The sequence below is a fragment of the Dermacentor albipictus genome, chromosome 2, assembly GCF_038994185.2.
Source record: "Dermacentor albipictus isolate Rhodes 1998 colony chromosome 2, USDA_Dalb.pri_finalv2, whole genome shotgun sequence".
Classification (NCBI taxonomy): domain Eukaryota; kingdom Metazoa; phylum Arthropoda; class Arachnida; order Ixodida; family Ixodidae; genus Dermacentor; species Dermacentor albipictus.
The window spans coordinates 208,291,609-208,314,218 of NC_091822.1; the positions used below are offsets into that span (position 1 = coordinate 208,291,609).

At 50.5% G+C, this 22,610-nt stretch overlaps 1 protein-coding gene across 1 annotated transcript in view; it reads right to left on the reverse strand.

Moving 5' to 3' along the window:
- LOC139055657 (uncharacterized) overlaps positions 1–22,610 on the reverse strand; it is a 287,082-nt gene that overhangs the window by 224,281 nt on the left and 40,191 nt on the right. Inside the window, exon 2 of the mRNA XM_070533187.1 lies at positions 14,559–14,641. Coding sequence (XP_070389288.1) covers positions 14,559–14,625 — 67 coding nt within the window. The 5' untranslated portion in view covers positions 14,626–14,641. The remainder of the gene's footprint in view (positions 1–14,558; positions 14,642–22,610) is intronic.

The following is a 22,610-nucleotide window of genomic DNA, read 5'->3' on the forward strand; positions in this document are numbered from 1 at the left end:
CGGTGGGCGCGCGATCTCTGACCCGCCGCGTTGCTCGAGTTTTGGTCTCAACAGTTGCAGCCACGCTTGCATTGCGGGCAACGGTGAGCGACTACCAGCAGTGGCAGCGAAGCCTCACCTCGGTATGCCACCAAGTTGCTGCTAAGTAAGCAGTCTCCTCACTTGAATGTAAAATTCATGTGGTGACTGCACGGAACACCGTAGCGCTGGCCACAGGAGATGCATAGACCGTTTCATCGGGCGAGGAGGATAGGGCGCGCGGAGAGCCTTTCCTCCTCTCTGGCTTGGGCGATCCGGCGCGGCGCTGCTTGAAAGTAATGCTGTCGCGTGCTGCGGAACGATTTCGAGATGTTTTAGATCTTACTTTTGTTCGTTCATATAAGGTCGTGAGGGAAGCCTTTCGGTGCATCGGTAACTACTGTAAGCAGAAATATGTCTTGGGGGCGCAAAAATGTGACGCGCATAATCAGCTGTGGTGTGCGCGCATTATCAGTCGCGGTGGGTGTATGTGTTGTTTACTATTTTGCTTATATCCATTTTAATTCGACAAAGAAAACCAGTGTCTCTGTATTACCAGCAATAAATGGTAAATCAGCTCACTGTCTGATTGATTGGCGTATAGGGAGTAAAACATAAAACATAAGAGCACATGCTCGTGCACGGCCAACCTAAGGCAACCACGAAACATCTGAGAGGCAGGCGATATCAAATATTTGTGATACACTGGCATCGTTCTCACGCATTTCAAGTCTAGTATGCTTGAAATTACCATATGTCTACGCTAGCCTTGCTGCATGAGGCCCATGGCGCTGCTGAACACAGCAATCACTGCGGTTGGTGAGCCAGAACGATACATATATAAGCTGTGTGCTTCGGCATTGCCTTTTTGGCCTGTATACAGCCATAATATATGAGAGGATTCGCATAAAAAGAATTCGATGACTATTTTTGAGCGCAAAATTTCCGTAATACGTGTGAGTGCGTCGCAGAGAACTGAATAAACACAACCGAAAAAAGAAATTCGGTTATCATCCTCTTTCTCTAAAAAGCAAGAGAAAACAGGCTAACGCCGCACAACGTTTATAAATATATAACCGTTGATGCCGTATGCTTAGACCATGCGCTATATAGAACAAAGATATTTGTAATCCAGCACCTACTACTGCTTAGGACGCTCGCGCAATTCGTAAACGGTCGCTTTGCTGGACAAGCTCAATTCAGACTGTAAGGTATGCTGCAATTACTAGCCAAACCTATTTTATTCATGGGTGGAAACCTCATCCATCCAACCAAGTAGTCACACAATGTAACCTGAAGCGAACAGTTTGAACGCTTGTCAAAGTACAACAGTACCGCTCCTAACGGTACCCACGCTGTTACGATCGTCGCGTATGTTTCATGGCTCCTAAACCACAGCTTAGGAATAGAGGATAATACTGAAATAAGGTCACATTAGTGATTGGAACATTCAGAAATACACAATTGATCTCCGAGGCTGATTGCAGGCTCAAATATGCACGCACACATCGCGCTGCGTGTTCCGTCCACCTCAACGCCAGCAGAAATTCCGGCCATGACACCTTAACCACTTCAGCACGTCTCAGAGAACCGTTTACTACGTAGAAAACGCACGTCATACTAAATAGACCGCACGACCACGAAAACAAACGCCAGAGCCATGCAAAAGACCGCTTTCACCCAAGCCAGTATGCCGTTGCTCATAGGCGGCGCCACTGCGTTCACAATATGGCGGCGCCTACGGAAAAACGGTCTATACTGACTGCATCGATGGCGGACGGGCAGAACATGCTGCTCGGCTATGCTTGGGAGCGGAGGCAAATATAGCTGCAGATGTTCGCGGACGCGCTGGGCTTTCTGCACGCACTATGGAGACGTGAGCCATGAAAGGGACACTGCAGGCTCATGCTAGGTCGACGTCGACTGCCTAAATACTATTCCAGAAACTTCGCAACGCTTGTTTCGTGCTAAAAGAATACTTAGTTTTACGAGAAAATTGCATCTCAAGCATCTGAATACCTTTTTTCGAAATTGAAATCTCCCACCACATAACTGGGCGAGTAATGATGTTGCATACGCCATCACTACCCTTTGCTGACGCTGGTAAGTAAAACGGCGCCCGATAGACGGCGGTACCGAGCCAAGACAGAGCGGTTGGCTTGAGATTTTGTGGCGAAAGGACGTGCTTTTCGGAGCTCTGTGGCGGCGACGAAATCATAAGTTTTGTGCATGATTTGAGCTTGCTTCTGCTTTTGATTTGCTGATTTTTTTTAGCCTTTAAATAATTATTGGGCGGTTTTCTTCTTTTTCTTTGTCTCTCTCGTATTTTGTGTGCGCTGGTGTGTTTTGTGTACATTTGGTTTTGCAGGATGGTTAGAGCGTCCTTTCACGCCGCGTGCTTCAACACGTGCAGCCGGGTGGGACGTTGAGTGTTTGTAGCCTTTAAATGGTAGCAGGTGTCACCGGGACGCGTATTCACAATTGCTACTAGGTTGAGTAGGCTAGAGTAGGCCTTCCATGTATAAAATCGAAGCAGTGGCACAATAAACTTAGTTGAAAGTTCGCGCTAGGTGTGTCCTCTTCTCTCACGCCCGTGTTTTGTCGCGCAATATCATTTAAGTAATGGATTGCCAACTCGCCCGGAATGCTGCTCTCACTAGTTCACTACACGGGACCTTTGCTCCCGCGACTCCTCGTTCTCGCGCTTGGTGGACCGCTGTTAGCGCAGTGGGCGCGCGTACTCGATCGGTCTTGCGGTGAGCCTTTGCCCGTAACCGCCGTGACTGTCGCACTGTGCTGTATCTTGGGTGACTAAACTCGCGTTTGTTGGCGATCTGACTCTGGAGCCTTCTCTGCGCCTAGTCGGAAAGTCGACGAACCCTGCCGTAGCGCCTTCTGCGTTGCGGAGTGGAGGAGCGTCGTGTCCTTTCCTGACCGTCGCTCGTAGGGTGAGCCTTGTGCAAACTCACGTCCACATAATTGGCGCCCCACTCGGTTTCGGCATGGCATCAGAGCAGGCCCCTTCACGGCCCTCGTTCCTGCTGGATCCCCTCCCTACGGACTTAATGCCCTTCGACACGGACGACACCGACAGCAATTGATACGTTCGCCTCGGCGATCCTCTGCTTTCGGCCAGCGGGAGCGATCCCTCCTTTGGACAGCCCTTTGGTGACGTCGACTGCTCGTATGTGTACCCTAGTCCTAGCCGTGCCAGTTTTGGGTTTCCTCAACTGTTTGAGACGCGCGTGGAGCAGGTGCATACTAGCCCCTCCGACGTGCTGTTCCCGCTCGCTGGCCGGTTTTCGTCCCGAGCGCAGTTGAGTACCCAACGTGCCGTATTGGAGCCAGCCCTCTTAGGTGCTGGCACAGACTCCTTGCTCGCTGGCCTCTATTTGTCCCGCAGCTGGTAGGCAATGTCGAGCGCGAGCCACCCCGTTCAGCCGACAAAGTCGCCGCGCTTTCCGACTAACCGCCTGCGTCATGCGCAGCTGCGCAACATTTTCGACGCGCGTGAGCCACCGCGCTCCGCCGTCAATCCGTTCGCCCTTCGTGTGAGGCCTCATGCACCTGTCGGAGCGGCAACCCAGTTTTCCACTATGCCGTTTTCTGGCCCCTCAACGTCGGGCGTGCATTTGGGTGAACAGGAGCTGGTTGGTCCTTCCCAGACCGCCGCGCCTGGCCCGGAGCAAACGCCGCTGCACAACGCAGCCGCACAGCTTCTCCAAGTCCTGATGGAAGCGGCGCGCTCGCAGGCTAGTGCTCTAAAGGGAGACCTCCAGTCCGCTCAGCCAGGCATGCCAAGCGGCCTATACGGGTACCTCTCCCGGAGTACGGTGGTTATTCGGACCGCATGAGTGCTACCGAGTATCTCGAGGCGCTTCACCGCTATCAACAGGCAGCGCGGCTGGACGACAGAGTGATGTTAGGCACTGTATTGTCCGTCTCGCTAACAGCCCACGTGGCACGGTGGTATCGACATGGCCACCAAGCTTGTTCGATGGAGGAGTTTAGGAAGCTTTTCCGCAGCGAATTCCTCCCTCCTGACTATGAGTGCTGCATGCGTTGCGAGCTAGAGGGCTTCGCACCTGACACCCTGACGAATTTCTGCTCGAGTATGTCAGGGCTATGCAGGAGCTCTATCTTCTTGCTGACCCTTTGACATCTCACACCGAAAAGGTGGAGCGGGCCATTCGGCAAGCCCATCCAACCTTCGCCGCTTACTATCGGAGCGCCCGTTATCGCGGATTCAGGGCGAAATACTGGCAGCAAGAGCCGACCGCCGTCCGCCTCTCTCGAACCTCGTTGTGCGTGCGCTGGTGGTGACACGTCACCCCGTGATGCCCGGAAATACGAGGCAGCCTCAGCGACGAGAGAACATCGAGATGCGCGTGACCTTTCTGACCGCGCCCTCGACCTGTACTCGCACGCCTTTACGAGCTGTTCGTCCCCGTACGGCGAACGAGAACGCGAACTCCCTGCCCTTGCGCACGAAGGGAAATCCAATCGCGGTGCCCCTTTGGCTAGCGAGCGGAAGCTACCTAGCGCTCGAGACGCACCCAGGCCCCGCAGTCGGACCGAGGCGTCGTCCGTTACCATTGTGATAAACGCGGCCACATTACCCTAACATGCAAAGCGTGCCGCCCGACGCATGAGCCTCCTCGCCCGTCGGGGATGGTGCGAGCCGCCGGTGAGTTCCCCCTTGCCGATGGCGACAGCAGGAGCGCATGGTGGTGAAACGCAGCTCTGGCTCCAATGGCGTGTCGCGCTGGAACTGACTCTTCCCCCACGCCGGCGCCTTTAGTCGCCCTTAGGATCGCTGGTCGGCAGTTTTTGGCGCTGCTGGATAGCGGGGCTTCGGTCTCGCTGTTCGGCGAGAAGGTTATGGGTCATTTGCGCTGGCGTTCTGTCCGCATTAGAGACACCGCCTTCCACCTGGCGAGCGGCACGCCTACCTCGTGTGGCTCTGTGCGGTTGGTTGTGCGCTGGGAGAACCGCGTGCGACGTCAACGCTTTGTGCTTCTCCCGGGTCTTTCCATGCCCAAGAGTTTCGCACGCGACTTCCTTGCACGCACGGGTATCGTGATTCACGTCGCAAGCGGAAGCTACTGAACAGGAGGCCCTTGTGACTCCCTGCAACTCTTTGCTACACTCGCGCTGCCAGCGGCGGTCCTTCAGACGCCGGATGCCACGCGAGAGCAGGAGGAGAGGAGACCTAGCGCTGCCCCCTTGGCTCGTGTCCCTCACTCTGCCGCCAATACTGGCCCCTTGGCCTGCACGGCGGAAAACGGTCGGTGCGAACCGCTTTCTCACGAGCATTGCGCTTCTACGGCGGGCAAGGTGCCGGCTACCCGGGCCACCACACCGCTAGGCAGCAGCTCGGAGTGCTCGCTGCTGCCTTTGTCGGACAGCTTGTCGGTGAACGAAAAGGCACGCCTGTCATAGCTTCTGACTCGTTTCTACCCGATGTTCACTGAACGACCGGGTTGCACCTCTCTTATAAGACATCGGGTTCAAACCAGGTGGAGCACGGCCGTGGAAATGCAATCCTCGCTCCATTAGTGTGCCGAAGAGGAAGGCGATCGACTAGGAGTTGGATGAGCTTATTGAGACCGGTATTATCCAACGCTCAAACAGTCCCTGGGGTTCGCCGGTGGTAATCTTCCCCAAAGGAGACGGCTCTTATGACTCTGCGTGGACTGCCACCGGCTGAACGAGGCAACACGGAAGGATGCTTATCCTGTGCCCAACGTGGACTCAATTGTGGCTAATCTAGGTCATGCGTGCTACTTCACCACCCTGGAGGCTAGCTAGGGCTACCTGCAGGTTCAGATGGAGCCTGCCAATGCGGAGGAAACTGCGTTCACCTCTCACCGAGGCCTTTACTGGTTTTACCATATGGCATTTAGCTGCTCTTGATTGATTGACCACATTCTGGGGTATGCTAATTGGCGCTATGCGCTGGCGTACCTCGAAGACTGGACCTTCTCTGCGCCGTGTCGGAGAGTCGAGGAACCCTGCCGTCGTGCCTTTGTGCGTTGCAGAGTAGAGGTTCGTCGTGTCCTTTCCTGACCGTCGCTCGTAGGGTGAGCTTTCTGCAAACCAAGCTCCACAGCTTTTATTGGCGGGGCATGTACATTTTTCTCCAGAAGTACATGCGCTCATGTTAATAATGCCAACGTCGCAAGTCTCCTGCTCGCCACCCTTGCGGCCCCTTATAGCTAAACCCGTGCCCCTCTCGACCACTCGAACGCGTCTGCATCGACCTCTACGGCCTTCTACCCTACACACCTGCTGGTAATTGCTGAATTGTTGTTTACGTGCACCACCTTACGCGTTTTCAAGAAACAGCTGCCCCACCAATCGCCACAGCCCGCCACGCTGCTCCCAACCTCTTGCAACACTTCATACTTCACTATAGTACGCCCAGGGAACTTCTCAGTGAGAGAAGAGGTGTCTTCCTTTCCGAGGTAGTTAACGCGCTACTTGCTGCATGCCGTGCTGTCCATCGCACCACTACTGCTTATCACCCGCAGACTAACGGCGTTGCTGAACGATTTAATCGCACTTTGGGCGATATGCTATTCATGTACATTGCGTCCGACCACACCAACTCGGACCTCGTTTTACCATATGTGGCCTACGCATACAACACGGCCTCACTGGCCACGACAGACATTTCCTCCATATTTCCTCTTATATGGCCATGAACCTTCCTGCATCTTGGACACGATTCTTCTCTACCGACCGGACCCATGCGAGTGCACGCCTTCTCTGAAGCTTCCAGAAGCCGAGGAATGCGGCTAGCTAGCCTGCTCTTTTATGACTGAATACCAAGGGCAGCAAAAGTTCCGCCGTGATGACGACCGACACACCAGCTCATATCAGCCGGACTATTTAGCCTAGCTCTGAATACTTTCCACCACCTCCGGTCTTTGCTCTAATCTTCTACCACGGTCCCTACGGCGTCGTGCAGCAGACGCCTCCTGTCAATTACCTTGACCAGCCTCTCACACTGTCCGCTGACTTAAGGCACCGTGGAAGTTAGACGGTGCACGTGCAGCCACTCAAACCCTGCTACGACCCGGCCATCCTCTCCTGACCTTCAGTCGCGAGGACGGCGCCCTCTTCTCCGGGGGGAAATTGTAGCGAAGAAGACAGGCGTGTGCAGCCTCGGGACGCCATCTTTACTTCACCATCAATCTCGGTCCTTAAATAAAGCCTGTTTCACTTTAACCGTAACAATATATATATATATATATATATGTGTGTGTGTGTGTAGATATATATATATATATATATATATATATATATATATATATATATATATATATATATATATATATATATATATATAGGTGAAGCATCGACTCACACCATCCGGCAGTGAAACAGGTCAAAGAATAGAACCACGTACGAAATATACCAGGCTTATACTGACGTTCCGACCGGGCACCGGCGTTCAGTAGGACCGAGGCCGTTCTCCGGCCGAAGCATCACGCGCATCCTAGGATATTTTCCTACATGCTTTTATACGTTAGCATCTATCTATCCATCCATCCGTCTATCCATCCGTCTATCTATTCATCCGTCTATCTATCCGTCTATCTATCCGTCTATCTATCCATCCGTCTATCCATCCGTCTATCCATCCGTCTATCTATCCATCCGTCTATCCAATGCCTCCTTTACTAGATGCCTGCCGCGTGACCCGAGAAGCTGGTTCCTGCCCCTCTCCTCTTTACTCTTCCCGACCCGGGTTGACCCGGGTCGGCTGCGCGCGCTAGCTGCGGTGGCCGCTGGAAACCTAAATCACGTAGCCCAGCCTCCGAGATTTTAGCGGCGTCTGTTGCGATCCCGGAGGCAGGACCCACGATCTCTCGTCAAGCGATTGGTCGAGCGCGCGCCAGCCTAGTAATCGTCATTTCCTCCGCAACAGGAAGTGGGTCGGCTGCGAGCGCCGTCTCTCTGCGACTACCCTGAACTACGGGAACCTCCGCTCCAATGGGAAGACTAGCGACGCGGCAGGCATCTAGTAAAGGAGGCATTGGTCTATCTATCCGTCCGTCCGTCCGTCCGTCCGCCCGTCCGTCCGTCCGTCCGTCCGTCCGTCCGTCCGTCCGTCTGTCCATCTGTCCGTCCGTCTGTCCGTCCGTCTGTCCGTCCGTCTGTCCGTCCGTCTGTCCGTCTGTCTGTCCGTCTGTCTGTCTGGTGGTCCTGCCTTCGTCAGATTGATTACTCTGACGAAGGCAGGACCACCAGTCGAAACGTTACTAAAGTTACCATTCGCGTCTGTCGTACTAGGGCTTTTCTGCATGACTAAATGACTAAATATGATACTATGTAACAGTGGGTTTCGTCACAACTGTTACATGCAACGGAATATGTGTTTGGGCCGATGAGGTTTTCTTTATTTATTTGGCGCTGGAAAAGACAACTTCAAGCACGTGTAGTGAAGCCAACTTTATGTCGAATTAAACAAATTTTTATGGTTGTTCTGCAAATACTGAGTGCATTGTGCGCGTTTACTTAACGTGCCGATTCAATCATGAACTCAACAAGTTTAGCCTCTTGGATTTAAAAAAAAAAATTCGGGAAGTAAAGGATTAAATATATGTGGTCTCAGAGCAAATAAATCTAGCTGCAACACAGAGCATTAGTTGCCTTGCCTCATTGACAACTTCAAGTATTGCAACAATATGTTTTATGGTTTCACACCTAGTACTTAGATTTGAGGGCACGTTAAAGAACCCCAGGTTGTGCAAGTTTCCGAAATCCCCCACTACGGCATGCCTCATAATCAGATCGTGGTTATGGCGCGTAAAACTCCAGCATTTAATTTTTTTCACACCTACTTACCTACAAAAGTGGACAAAATGCATGCGTTTTCAGAGTAACACAGCACTCATAATACACAACTAAACGAATGAAAATGATCTGGTAACCTAAGGAAACCAAAGTGAACCTTCACTGATTCACGAGCAGATGGCTTCACGTTCAGGAAATTCATCAGACGGTATGCTGTGGCAAGAACCTTAGTCCAATGAGGGTCGTGATCGGAATGTGTAGTACCTCGGGGAAATGCATGCAGCAGTATGACGATACCTGCTTTCGGTCATGTCACGTCAGCTGATTAATCGCGTTTAAATGTATAATCGAAAAATTCCAGAGTTAGAATAGCCCCGCACAAAGCGCTGCTGGTAACAAAATCGCCATCAGCGCTCGTAAAATCGATGCCGCAGTGTTAACCTGCGAGGGGAGGTGGAGCACCTCATAATATTGAGGTCTGGGTGCGTGTGTGTGTGTGGGGGGGGGTGGGTAGGATGAGCCGGGCTCGGTTGAGTTCCCCTGGCTTTAACCGTGGGCTCGTAAGCTTGAACATGTGTGCGGAATTAGCATGGCTAAATTCAGAGCGCGAACTACTGGGACACAAGCAAAGCAACAAGAAAAGACAGGACACGGCGCCGAGGTGGGTACTGTCTTGTTGCTTAGCTTGTGTCTCAGTAGTTCGAGCTCTGAATTTAACCGTGCTTCCATACCAACTCACCCATTTTCTCAATTTTGATAGGAATTAGCGTTGACAAATTTTAAGAGCTTTCAGTGCACTTTCATCAACATGGATGATAGGCTTCTTGTAAAATAAAAAGGTGCCTGCAATGGATCATGCATTGCCTCAGCTTTAGGTGTCATTTTACTCACCTTTTATGATTGCAGCCTTGAAGCTAAGCTCTACCAGACGAGCACAGTCAGTGACGTGATACGGAGATGTCTTTTTAATTTGATAACCATACTAACCATTCTTACGCCCAGCATTCTACTGGAATAATATTACAGCGAAGCTGTTCGCCTCTTGGTGGTCGGCATTTTTTGTGTCCGTCCCTGAGCAAAAATTATCATCATCACCAATGGCTCATAGCCCCCCTCCCCCCCTAAGCAAGAAAAACTGTAATGATTAATTCCCCTCGTAATGCAGAGGCTATAAGCACTCAGCAAAGTGAAGCGGACAGTGCATACATTCATTCACGCATACAACGAACAGAACAGAGTACGTTTCAATAAAAAACAATATCAGAACCACATCTACCAATTATAAAGGGAAAATGAGACATCCACCTAAACGCAGGTAAGTGTTACAAAAGAAACCCAGATGGGTTCCTCGAAAGAAACGCTTTGCAGTTGAAGAAAAATTTGTCCTGGCCTGGGACTCGAACCCGGAACCACCGCCATACCGGGGCAGTATCTCTACCGTCTGAGCTAACCAGGCGGCTAGCACATAGCAGGTGAAGTCCAATTTATCATTAACTCAGAAGCAAAGACAAGAGTTTGACGTAGTAGTTCTGCGGCAATCCGCAAGGTGGAGCGAAGTAATTAATAACGGGTAATGAGACATCGACACAAACGTAGCTAAGCGCTACAAAGGAAACCGAAACGGGTTCCTAGGAAGAAAAGCTTCGCAGTTGAAGAAAAATTCGTCCTGGTCCAAGACTCGAACACGGGGCGACTGTTTGTCGCTGCGCGTATTTACAATTGCTAGTAGGTACAGCGGGGCGGTCTATTTGCGGAGACGACGGACGTTCACGCGCATGCGCGAGTAAGAACCGGTGCGAGAGAGGAACTGTGGGCACTTTTGCTCCTTAAATATACGGCTCTGCCTGGGCACTACGGAGGAGTTTATTAGCGCGTGTTGTATGCGTTTGTCCCTAGGCATGCCGGCAGAAGTCACGGCGCGCGGTAGTGCTGAAGTGTGCGTCCCAAGTTCGCGGCTGGACGTAACTATATTTATTCATTGTGTTTTTACTAATGAAAACAACGTGCCATTATTTCGCATTATTGGCGGCACCTCCACGACGCCAAAGCGACAACGGCGACATCAAAGCTAGAAACCGGACTGGTCCGTGGGTTGGAGCTTGCCGAGGGCTGCGCGTACCAGGAGAAAATAAGATCGGCTGTCCGCTGTCGCGGAGAGCAACTGTTTTATGCAAACACCCCCTGGCACGCTTCGGCCACCACGGCCCCAACCCCGAGCCACCTTGCTTCCAGCTTTGATCCCCCCGCTACCCGCTTGGGTGCGCTGGAGATCCTGTACCGCCTGCTTTAATATAACCTCTGGTGCTCTCCTGAGGCGTCCGTTTGGCGGTTACATGTGCCCTCTTGGAGCAGTGCTTCTAAAAATGCAATCTATTGTCGCGACTAAAAAAGCAACCCGCGACTTATACAACACCTGTCAGAACCTTGCCCCTTGAGACACAGTGATCACCAAATGGGGCGTCCGTGCCCACTGCCTCACCGCGCGGGCAGCCAACGGCGGAGCGTAATCAAATTCGATGGCATTCCGCAATGCCGGCATGTCTTGGGGACAAACGCATACAACACGCGCTCAGAAACCTCCTCCGTTGTGCCTTGGCAGACCCACATATTCAAGGAGAAAAGGCCCCCAGATTTTCTCTCGCACCCGCTCTCGCGCCTGTGCAGAAACGTCGAGCGCCGTGAGAAATGCCACTTCCGCTGTACCTACTAGCAATTGTAAAAACGCTTGCGGGCTGCCCCGGAGCACCTTGACTTGACCACCGGACTTTTCTCCACATTGTGGGTGTCCGCGCAGAACTATTAGGCCAACTCTTGCCTTTGCTTCTGAGTTGTTGATAAATTCGAATTCGCCAGCCATCTCCTAGCGGCCTGGTTAGGTCAGATGGTATAGCGGCTGCCCCGGAAAGGCGGTGGTCCCGGGTTAAAGTCCCGGACCGGGGCGAATTTTTCTTCTACTGCCAAGCTTTTCTTTCGAATGGCCCGTTTGGGTTTTCTTTGTAGCATTTAGCGGGGTTCGGTGGATGCCCCCAATTTTCCGTTTATTAATTACTTCTCTCCACCTTGCGGGTTTCCGCAGAACTATTACGTCAAGCATCTACTATCATCAGCAATGGCTCAGATACCCCTGAGCAAGCAAAAATGCAATTGCTCACACCACCGTGTAAGCGAGCAAAAAATGCAATGGCTCATACCCCTTTACGGCAGAGGCTACAAGCGCTCAGCAAATTGAAGCAAATAATGTATACATCCATTGAAATCACCTACACAACACAGAACAGCATACGTTTCAATAAAGAACAAGCTCAAAACAGGCATCCGAATCTTCAGTACCCCCCTCAGCTGTTGTATGTGGTGGTTTTGCAACAGCTTCACTGGACTTCCGCAGGGCCGCGGGATGGTGAGTCAATTTCTTTAGGTGTTCCTCTCAGAATTAAGTGCCCTAGAATTGACAACTGAGGTTCCGTCCGATAGTAAGTTAGTTTAGATATGGAGCTCATTTTGGGTCATAACCGTATGCGTTGGTGGTATGCGCTACGGTCTCGCCCCCAAGAGCCGCCTTACATACACTTCCGCTCACTCGGAGATAGTGAAGCGAGGCAACGAAAAAGCTTGCATGAAAGCGGCCCTCAGCAGCTCTTGTAATCACCAAGGAAGAACCAACTTCACATCTGAATTAGGAAGCGTAAAACTATTAGAGTGCTCCATTGTTTATTAACCCATTTCAAAACGAAGAACCTGGGAGTTGCTCATACTGAGAACGGCCCGCAGGGAAATATTTCTGTAATTTTGTACCTGCACAAGTTATAAACCATCCCGAAGAAGGTGGTTAACGGGTCAGCTTAATGTTCTCTGCCTAAATAAGCTCGGTAGCCTGTGCCAAAGGGTCAATAGCGAGAACGACAATGAAAAAAAATCGTGAACCATTCCACTCTGCGAAGGTGGATGACCAGCGAAGCAGATACGATGGGCATTGCGCTTCGGGCGATGCGTTCGTTGTCAAAAAACCTGGAACCGCGCCCTTCAACAGGGCCACTCTACACGTACCGAGCACACACAAGTCCGATACACACTCGCAGGGGAAACACCGCGTTAACACCGCCAACGCACGTTGCCGCTTCTCGTCGCCCCTCACGGCAGCGGTCGTAGTGAGGTCGTTATCGAACCATACACAGTCCGTCGCAAACGTTGCAGGTAGAGCCGATATCCAGGAAGTCTCTTTGGAACCTCGCGTTCGCACTCATCGGCACTCGATGAGTGCCGATGAGTGCCGATGAGTGCCGAAGAGTGCCGTTCGCACTCATCGGCACTCGATAACGAAGGTGCTTCCCTGACTGCTTCGTCGGTTCTCGCTCGTCGCTCACGCCTCGCTCTCGTCGGCCGCCGCATTTCAGCGTCCGCACGCCGTCGGCGATCGCACTCGCGTCGCTCTTCGTACGCGCGCTGTTCTTCGGCAGTCCCGGTGATGACCGGCGCAACGAAACTGAGAACATTTGCGTCGTGCCGCAATAGAGCTGTGACGTGAGCCGTACTCGAAAGACACAAGAGTGGGCTGTCCAGCAAGCCCGAGAGGCGGCGACGAGGCAAGGCCTCGAAGTCCCCTCATGGGAGACCTGAGCCCGGGTCGTCAAATTTGCCGGATTCAAAATAAAGTTGTTTTCATCCATACTCGAAAGAGCCATTGGCGATGATGCTAGTTTTTACAGCACGGAGCCGGCTGTGGAAGAGGACGACGAACGCGCCAGCACGAGCGCGGTTGCGCCGAGGTGCGCCAACGAAGAAGACGACGAGGCTCGAGCCATTGCTGCTGATGATGATGAGGCGCCGCGAAACCTGACATCTGAACCGTATACAGCTTCGCTGCAGAAAATTCCCGAAAGAAGCACAAAGAGCACTTGTTAAGTGTTGTTGTAACGTTGTTACCGGATTATTTTTTCTTGCAGATGTTTCTATGTCGGACAAACGGGGCGTTTAGTGACCGCATGCGTGAATACTCAAATGAGGTGAGTAAGCAAGGAAGAGATAACCACCTGTCATTGCATTGCGTTGAATCTATCTGTGAGCCACGTTTGAAAGAATGCGCCATGATGTGAAACTGTCACGGTGAGCGCGCACGACTCATTTCCGAAGCCTTTCACATCCAGAAGGGTGGCGATGCTTGTGGAAGCTTTCCTTCAATTTAACTCCTTCAGAAGGAAATTTCGCCTTTATCGGAGTGATTGCATTCTCTCTACTTTCACGCATGATCCCTTTATGTGTTTCTTTTTATTCTTGCAGAGTGGTACCTATATATGCTGCTCAAAAGAATAAACATTTGCTTGTGAATCAGTGCTGCTGTCTATCATTTTCTGACGTCCTTTTATTTTGTGCTGATTCCACTGAAGTCAAGAACGAATCAGCCTAAATGCTTGCGCTTCTGAATTTCCCCGAGTATTTTAGTAGCTTTTTCAGGGCCCGTGTAAAGGAAGCTGGTATTGAGACCAGGGGTCGATACGGCTGCTTGTTCGTAACTGTCAGAAGTCTAGGTTAGTGACGTCTTGCTCCTTCATTGGTTCCCCGCACTGAATAACAATGCTGCCTTCCCACTAGACGTAGATATTGCTCAGTTTTATGAGCGGCTTTTCTAGCAGCTTTGCGAAAACTTGAAAGTTCGTCGCTTCCTGCTAGCATGCGTGGGCCGCCTGCCCGGCTGAACGACATCCATGCAGCTACGCCTGTACAGAGAGACGCGCACTCACCGCAAGCGAAGTTCCAGTTGCGCCTCACTCTGGACCACAGCTGGGCACGGCACAGCTGCGAAAGCATCGCCTGGTCCCAGATTCTGAAGAAAAAATGGTGAAACACACACTTTCTCGCACGAAGCCATTTTAACGCAAGGCATTACTGAGATCGATCGCAGAGCTTCTGCGTAGGTCGGGCCGCACAGAATGAATCCGAACTGAACGTTCAGATTGCTGAACGACACCTACGTGTCATTGAGAACCACACTGTTGTGTCTAACAAACAAATAAATCGCCAGGAGAAACGACCACATATACTGTCACCTCATAGTCATCTCAGAAGCACACCTATCTCATAATTCAATAGTGCGTGGTATTATACGCCCTTTTTTACATGTTAGTTTGGCGGACACTGTCCAGATTCAGATTCAAATTTGTTTACTTCAAAAGAAATTGTTGGGGGTCACGCATGCGAAGAGCAGCTGGGAACATGCAGGATGTACGCGAGCCGCTTTATGACATCTCATACCACAGGGTTTAAAAAAGCAAAGCATGGCGCCCGTGTTTCGCTGCGCGTCCTTGTCTATACTTTATAATGCCGTAACCCCCAAGCCATGAACCAACAATACTCGCGGACAACTTTCTGTGGCAACGAGGGCGAAGCTACGGGGGCGAAGCGTCTGCACAGGTGTTACCGCGCCAAGTAGTCCGCCAGCGTGCGACAGTGCTTTTGGTTGCGCGGCAGAGACGCTGAGTCGACACCACGTGCGACGGTATCGTGCTTGCCCTGATGCGGAAGGGAAAAGCCACAACATAAGTAAACTATTACATTTAGTGACGTGTTTTATCTTGTTCAATTGTTGCTGATAGGGTGCAACGGTGGCGTGTAGGTAGAGCATCCACCTCGCGTGCAAGAGGACCATAGTTCGAATCCCGGTGCCGAGCAAGTTTCCACTGGATTACAAAGAAAGGAAAAAAATCCGCGTGTTGATAAAATTGCATAAATGGGCCTGGAGTGCGGCCTGATCCCGGTGACCAGAACCGGTAACATACTCCCTCACCAGAGCAGGATTGGCCACTCTAGGGCAGTACTTGGCCACAACCTCCTATATGAATACAACAATCAAACGCCGGCCTCCCAGTCCCCAGCAGCTGTGAAGCAACTGACCACGGCGGCGGTCAGACCTGTGGCGCAGGAAAGGGTGCTAAGAATCCCTGGGTCCGGACAAGACACCATTGGAATCTGGACCTGGCAACGTTATCTAGTGAGGCGAGTCTAGCAGTGTTATTGGAGGAGCTAGAGGGCAGTAAATGCGATATAATAGGGCTCAGTCAAGTTGGGAGGACAAACGAAGCATATATGGTGTTAAACAGCGGGCACGTGCTGTGCTACCGAGGCTTAACGGAGAGATGAGAACTAGGAGTCGGATTCCTGATTAATAAGGATATAGCTGGTAACATACAGGAATTCTATAGCTTTAACGACAAGCAGTCTTGCTTGTCGGCGCGTTCTCCTCGCCTGTGATTTGACATGCTTTAAGTTTTTCAAGTTTTCCGCTGTTGGCGAATCGCGAAGCAGCGCCCATGCTTTGTTCTGGTTCCTCCACGCTTGCCTACATGCATCGTTCCACCAGGGAACACGCCGCTTAGAACCAGTGCCGCTGACTTGGGTAATACAATTAGAGGCGCCATCTAGTATAAAAGCTGTAAAATATGTGATAGCATCATCTATGGTTATACCGGACATCTCAGTCCACGTCATATGAGTAAGAGCTCGGTACCGTTCCCAATCGGCTGATTCAACATTCCACCGGGGGACCTGCGGGAGAAGTTGATCTTGTTTCGTCGTACTTAAAATAATTGGAAAGTGGTCACTGCCATACGGGTTATTAAGCACACTCCATTTAAAATAAGGTAAAAGTGTCGGCGATAAAATGCTAAGGTCTATGGCAGAATATGACTTGTTAGCCAGGTTGAAATACGTAAACTCCTTTGTATTCAAGAGACATGCTCCAGAAGAAAAAAAGCGGCTGTTCAATGACGCGACCTCGCGCATCACAGCGTGAATCGCCCCACAAACTACTGTGTGCATTAAAATCACCAAGAATCAAATAGGGCTCCGGGAGCCCATCTATTAATGATTCTATGTCTCGTCTGTGAAGGTGATAATGTGGTGGTATATACAAGGAGCAGATGGTTATGAGTTTACTTGAAAGTACGGCTCGAACGGCCACTGCCTCAAGGGCCGTTTGGAGCTTTAAATGCTGACACGCTACACTTCTGTCAGCAATAATGGCTACACCGCCAGATGATGCGACAGCATCCTCGCGGTCTTTGCGAAACGTAACATACTTTCGGAGAAAGTTTGTGAGTATAGATTTTAAGTGTGTTTCCTGTAAACACAGCACCCTTGTATTGTGTTTGTGGATGAGTTCTTGCACATCATCAAGGTTTCTGAGAAGACCTCTGACGTTCCATTCAATTGTCTGTGTATCCATATTGGAAGTTAATAGGTGCTGTGGTACAGAAACAAAACTAGTGATTATGGAAATTACAGAGATTAAATTACAGAGCCCTTTCGAGGCCCTGTAACGGGAGTTCTGCCCTTTCTGGAGCATCCGAGGGAGCCTCGCCGCTCCTTAGGCGTTTGGTGCACCTTGAAGACAGGTGTTGTGTCCATTGCCTCTTGTAAGGCGCCGGACACGTGCTCTTGCGAGCGAGAAGTTACAAAAGAGAGTCCTGCCTTGGAGGGCAAGACCCCTGCGCCCACCAGCCCAGAGGTCGATGGGGCACCCTGCGGGATTTGGCCGCGCCGGCTCTTGCCAGCGCTGGAAGGGGCCAGGGAGGTTGGGGCACCTCGGCTGCGCCCACTTTCGGGATCGATGGTTCCCTCGGCTGTATTGACGGAGCAGCACTAGCTGTAACCACCGTGGGGGCAGATGGCGTAACTGCAGACTCACTGCCTGTGGGTCGGACAGCCGCCGGAGGCCGTTGTGACGCTGCCCCCTTACGCGCCACATCGGCAAAGCTGCTCTTAGACAGGTATGACACCCGCCTACGTGCCTCTTTGAAAGATATGTTTTCTTTGGCTTTGATTGTCACAATCTCTTTTTCTCTTCTCCAGGGCAGGCAGGACCGCGAGTATGCGGCATGCTCGCCCTCACAGTTGACACAATGTGGAGTGTTCTGGCACGTTTCGGAAGAATGTTCTTTGTCACTGCACTTGGCACATGTCAACCGGCCTCGACAGTTCTGTAAACTGTGGCCGAACCTTTGGCATTTAAAGCATCTAAGAGGATTGGGCACGTATGGCCTAACACGGAGTTTGATACAACCGGCCTCGATGGACTCGGGGAGGACACTAGAACCGAAAGCGAGTATCAGGTGTTTCGTCTTGAACTCTTTACCATCTCGCCTCATCTTAATTCGCTTAACATTTATGACATTCTGTTCACTGAAGCCCTCCAAGAGTTCGGCTTCAGTGAGCTCTAGCATGTCATCGTCCGAGACAACACCGCGGGTAGTGTTCATGGTACGGTGCGGGGTTACTGTTATTTGGGTCTCCCCAAATGAGACAAATCTCGGCAGTTTCTCGTACTGCTTCTTATCGTGGAGCTCCAAGAGAAGATCACCACTTGTCATTCTCGGCGCCTTATATCCTGTTCCAAAAACTTCAGTTAAAGACTTCGAAACAAGGAACGGTGAAATGTTACGCACTAGTCTGACCGGGTTTTCTGAGTGGATCACATGATATCTAGGAAAGTTCTGCACTTGTCGTCCGAAAAACTGAAAGAAATCTTCGGTGCGCCCTCGTTTCTGAGGGCGATCAGGTAGTTTAGGGAAAGCGTTTTCCATAAGTACAGTTGGCTTTTCGGCCGCGATGCCGACCACCCACCATGGAGCCCAACTGGGGGACGTGACAGAAGTTCCTGCATGGGAAACCCTGCCAACGCCAGCCGTACATCGCTGCTATAACCAAATAAAGCATAGCCAAGGCTGGCTAGCTACACAAGGTTAACCCTTGCCGCCGGGAAACTAGGAAGTGAGGAGAAGTGATGAGAAGACAGGAAAGATGAAAAAGGCGAGAGAGAAAGACGAAGATTAGAGAGGAGCACCGGAAAAGGCGACTGCCGATTTCCCCCGGGTGGGTCAGTCCAGGGGCGCCGTCTACGCGAAGCAGAGGCCAAAGAGGTGTGTTGCCTCCGCCGGGGGGCCTTAAAGGTCCGAACACCCGGCATCGGCTCAACCTCCAGGATCCCCCTTTCCCCGGACACGGCTAAGCCGCGCACGGCGACACGCGGGTGGGTCCAACCCTCGCGTGCTCGGGTACGTGGTGTCGCAACACACCAAACGCCTGCTGACGCAGACGCCCCTGCGGGGAGACCCATAGATTCTTCGGTGTAATAATCAATCGAAATCTATCCTGGAGACCTCATTGCACGTACCTGAAGAAAAAACTGCTATCGACTGCTCAGGTATTAAGATTCATGAGCGGGAAAACATGGGGCACATCTGTACGCTTCATGCTTTAGTTGTACAGAGCTATATTGCTAGGCTATTTAGACTACAGCCTTCCATTGTTGTCCAGTACGTGCAAGTCAAATATTCGTTCATTGGAGAGCTTACAGGGCCAAGCATTGCGCACGTGTTTAGGAATTGCTTTGTGTGCATCAACAGCTGCAACAATCGTGCTCGCCAAAGATAATTACATCCAAACATACGTTGCTGTGGATTGTCTCAGGACGCATATCCGTCATCTTTCCCGCGTCCCTCATCAACACTTGGCATTCTTGCCATCGCAGAGGCCGCGCGCAACGTTTTCTTAAGGTATAATCACCCATACAGAGGCATTACCAAATAGGATGTAGACGAGCCGTATGTAAAAATACTGAAAGATAACTATAGTGGCTCCACAGCCACAATAGTCCTCCATAAAGAAAGCAACAAAATCACAATAAAGAAAGGCGTCAGGCAGGGAGATACGATCTCTCCAATGTTGTTCACAGCGTGTTTACAGGAGGTATTCAGAGACCTGTATTGGGAAGACTTGGGGATAAGAGTTAATGGAGAATACCTTTGTAACTTGCGATCCGCTGATGATATTGCCCTGCTTAGTAACTCACGGGACCAAGTGCAAGGTATGCTCACTGACCTGGAGAGGCAAAGCAGAAGAGTGGGTCTAAAAATTAATCTGCAGAAAACTAAAGTAATGTTTAACAGTCTCGGAAGAGAGCAGCAGTTTACGATAGGTAGAGAGGCACTGCAAGTGGTAAGGGAATACATCTACTTAGGGCAGGTAGTGACCGCGGATCCGGATCACGAGACTGAAATAATCAGAAGAATAATAATGGGCTGGGGTGCGTTTGGCAGGCTTTCTCAGATCATGAACAGCAGGTTGTCATTATCCCTCAAGAGAAAAGTATATAATAGCTGTGTCTTACCAGCACTCACCTACGGGGTGGAAACCTGGAGGCTTACGAAAAGGGTTCTGCTCAAATTGAGGACGATGCAACGAGCTATGGAAAAGAAGAATGATAGGTGTAACGTTAAGGGATAAGAAAAGAGCAGATTGGGTGAGGGAACAAAGTCGAGTTAATGACATCTTAGTTGAAATCAAGAAAAAGAAATGGGCATGGGCAGGACATGTAATGAGGAGGGAAGATAACCGATGGTCATTAAAAGTTACGGACTGGATTCCAAGGGACGGGAAGCGTAGCAGGGGGCGGCAGAAGGTTAGTGGGCGGATGAGATTAAGAAGTTTGCAGGGACGACATGGCCACAATTAGTACATGACCGGGGTAGTTGGAGAAGTATGAGAAAGGCCTTTGCCCTGCAGTGGGCATAACTAGGCTGCTGCTGCTGCTGATGATGATGATGCAGCTTGTCTTCCATTAGGATACATATCAGCAGCTAGGTCTTCATTGCCCTTGTTGTGTCTCCAACAATATCAGGTGCGCCTAAATATTCCGGATGTAAAGAAGAAGGCCAATCACTCAACAATAGCTCTGAAGCAGATGACGCTGTTAATAATCAATGAGCCATGCGGGGACCGAAAACACATCTATACTGATGGTTCTGTCTCACCTACCAGCGCTTTAGATGCCATTGTCATCCAGGCTATGAAAACCACATTCAAGTTAAAACTGTCCCACATGACAATATCAACAGCAGCAGAGCTTAATGGCCTGCGTGCTGCTGTCAAATATCTCCTGCAAGATACACCTGAGAAATCGGTAATTTTTTTGCAACTCTAAGGCAGCACTTCAGAGCCTGCATTTTGTCCTGTATCATAGGACTCATGAGCAGCTGTCATATGAAATAAGAGAAGGTCACAATCAAGCTATCGCTGGAGGGTACCAAATTATATTCCAGTGGCTACTTGGATATACCGGTATTTCTGGTAATGACCTCGCCGACGAAGCCGCCCGGTCTGCCCATCTGGATGCCCGACCAGTTCCAATGCCCTTACAAGAACCGACACCGCAAGAAAGCTTCATATTCTGGCTAAAGCTATGACACACAAATACTGGTCTTCTCGCAACCTCCCGAAGTGTCATCTTCATAGGCTGGATCCATCCTTAAAGCTACAAGTGCCATCAAAAATTTTCTGATCCGAGGCGACAGTATTGTGTCGCCTCTGGCGCAGGGTGGCATTTACGAAGGCCTACTCGTTCCGCATTGAAATGGGGGATACGCCCATGTGCGACTCTTGCAAAACCACAGAAATTATTGAACATATCCTATGTATCTGTCCCCAAATCGACGTCGACAACACACCTACTGAGTCACTATCTAAATTCTTAAATCACCACCTGTCAAACATACCCACCACCCTTCCATCTTTCGTTCAAGACACGCCGCACTTCCGTCGAATTATCGACGGCATCAATGCCAACCAAATCCTTTCCGACCATGCTATTCTAGTCACTTTGGATGTTTCTGCCCTTTACACCAACATTCCCATGAGTGAAGGAATTGAAGCCGTTTCTAGATCCCTAGCAATCAATACCCAAGCGCACGCTCCTGAAATTTACTTATCGCTCCTTAGGTTAGTTCTCACGCTCAGCCATTTCGAATTTGATTCTATACACTACCTGCAAATTTTCGGCACTAGCATGGGTACGGCGTTCGCTCCCCCTTATGCGAACATTTTCATGGGACAGCTTGCAGCAGACCTGCTGAAATCCTACCCTTTAAAACCCCACACCTATCTTCGTTACATTGACGACATATTTATAATATGGGGACACGGCACAAGCGGCTTAACCGACTTAATTAGCCATTTCAATCGCTTTCACCCGAGTATTAAATTTACTGCTCACCACTCTCCTAGTCAGATCAACTTCCTGGACACGACGGTCTACATAGAAAACGGAAAACTGAGAACGACACTTTACCGGAAGCCTACAGATAGCCAGCAATATTTAGACTACAACAGTTATCACCCGCGACATTGCAAGCAAGGAATTTTTGTCGGACAAGCGAAACGTATAAGAAGAATCTGCAGCTAAGACCACGATTATATCCACCACCTAAATGACCTTAAATCAACGCTAGCAGAAAGGAACTATCCACAAGGTGCTCTCTATAGAGCTTATGATGCCGCGTCAAGATTGGAGAGACAGTCGGAATTGGCGAAGAGAAAGCCCACTTTAGAATCTGACAGACCGCCGGCCTTTATAACAAAATATTCTAATGCACTCCGAAACATAAACAACATCCAAAGAAAATACCGCCCAATATTATCAAGTAACGAGCGTCTGCGAAAAGCGTTCCCGGATGTACCCAGGGTTACCTATCGCCGAAAGAAGAACTTTAAAGACATGTTAGTGCACGCAAAAGTCAGCCAGCAGCATTCCCCCGTAATAAAAGCATGTTGTCGCCCTAGGTGCAAAACCTGCAGGCACCTTCAAGGTGACATTAAAATTAAAAGCACCGCAAATAGTTATACACATGAAGTCAAATCTACCTTTACTTGCAGAAGTTCGGATGTGATTTATATGCTTGAATGTTCCTTCTGTAAGAAACAATATATCAGTGAAACAGGACAATCAATGAACGTCAGATTAA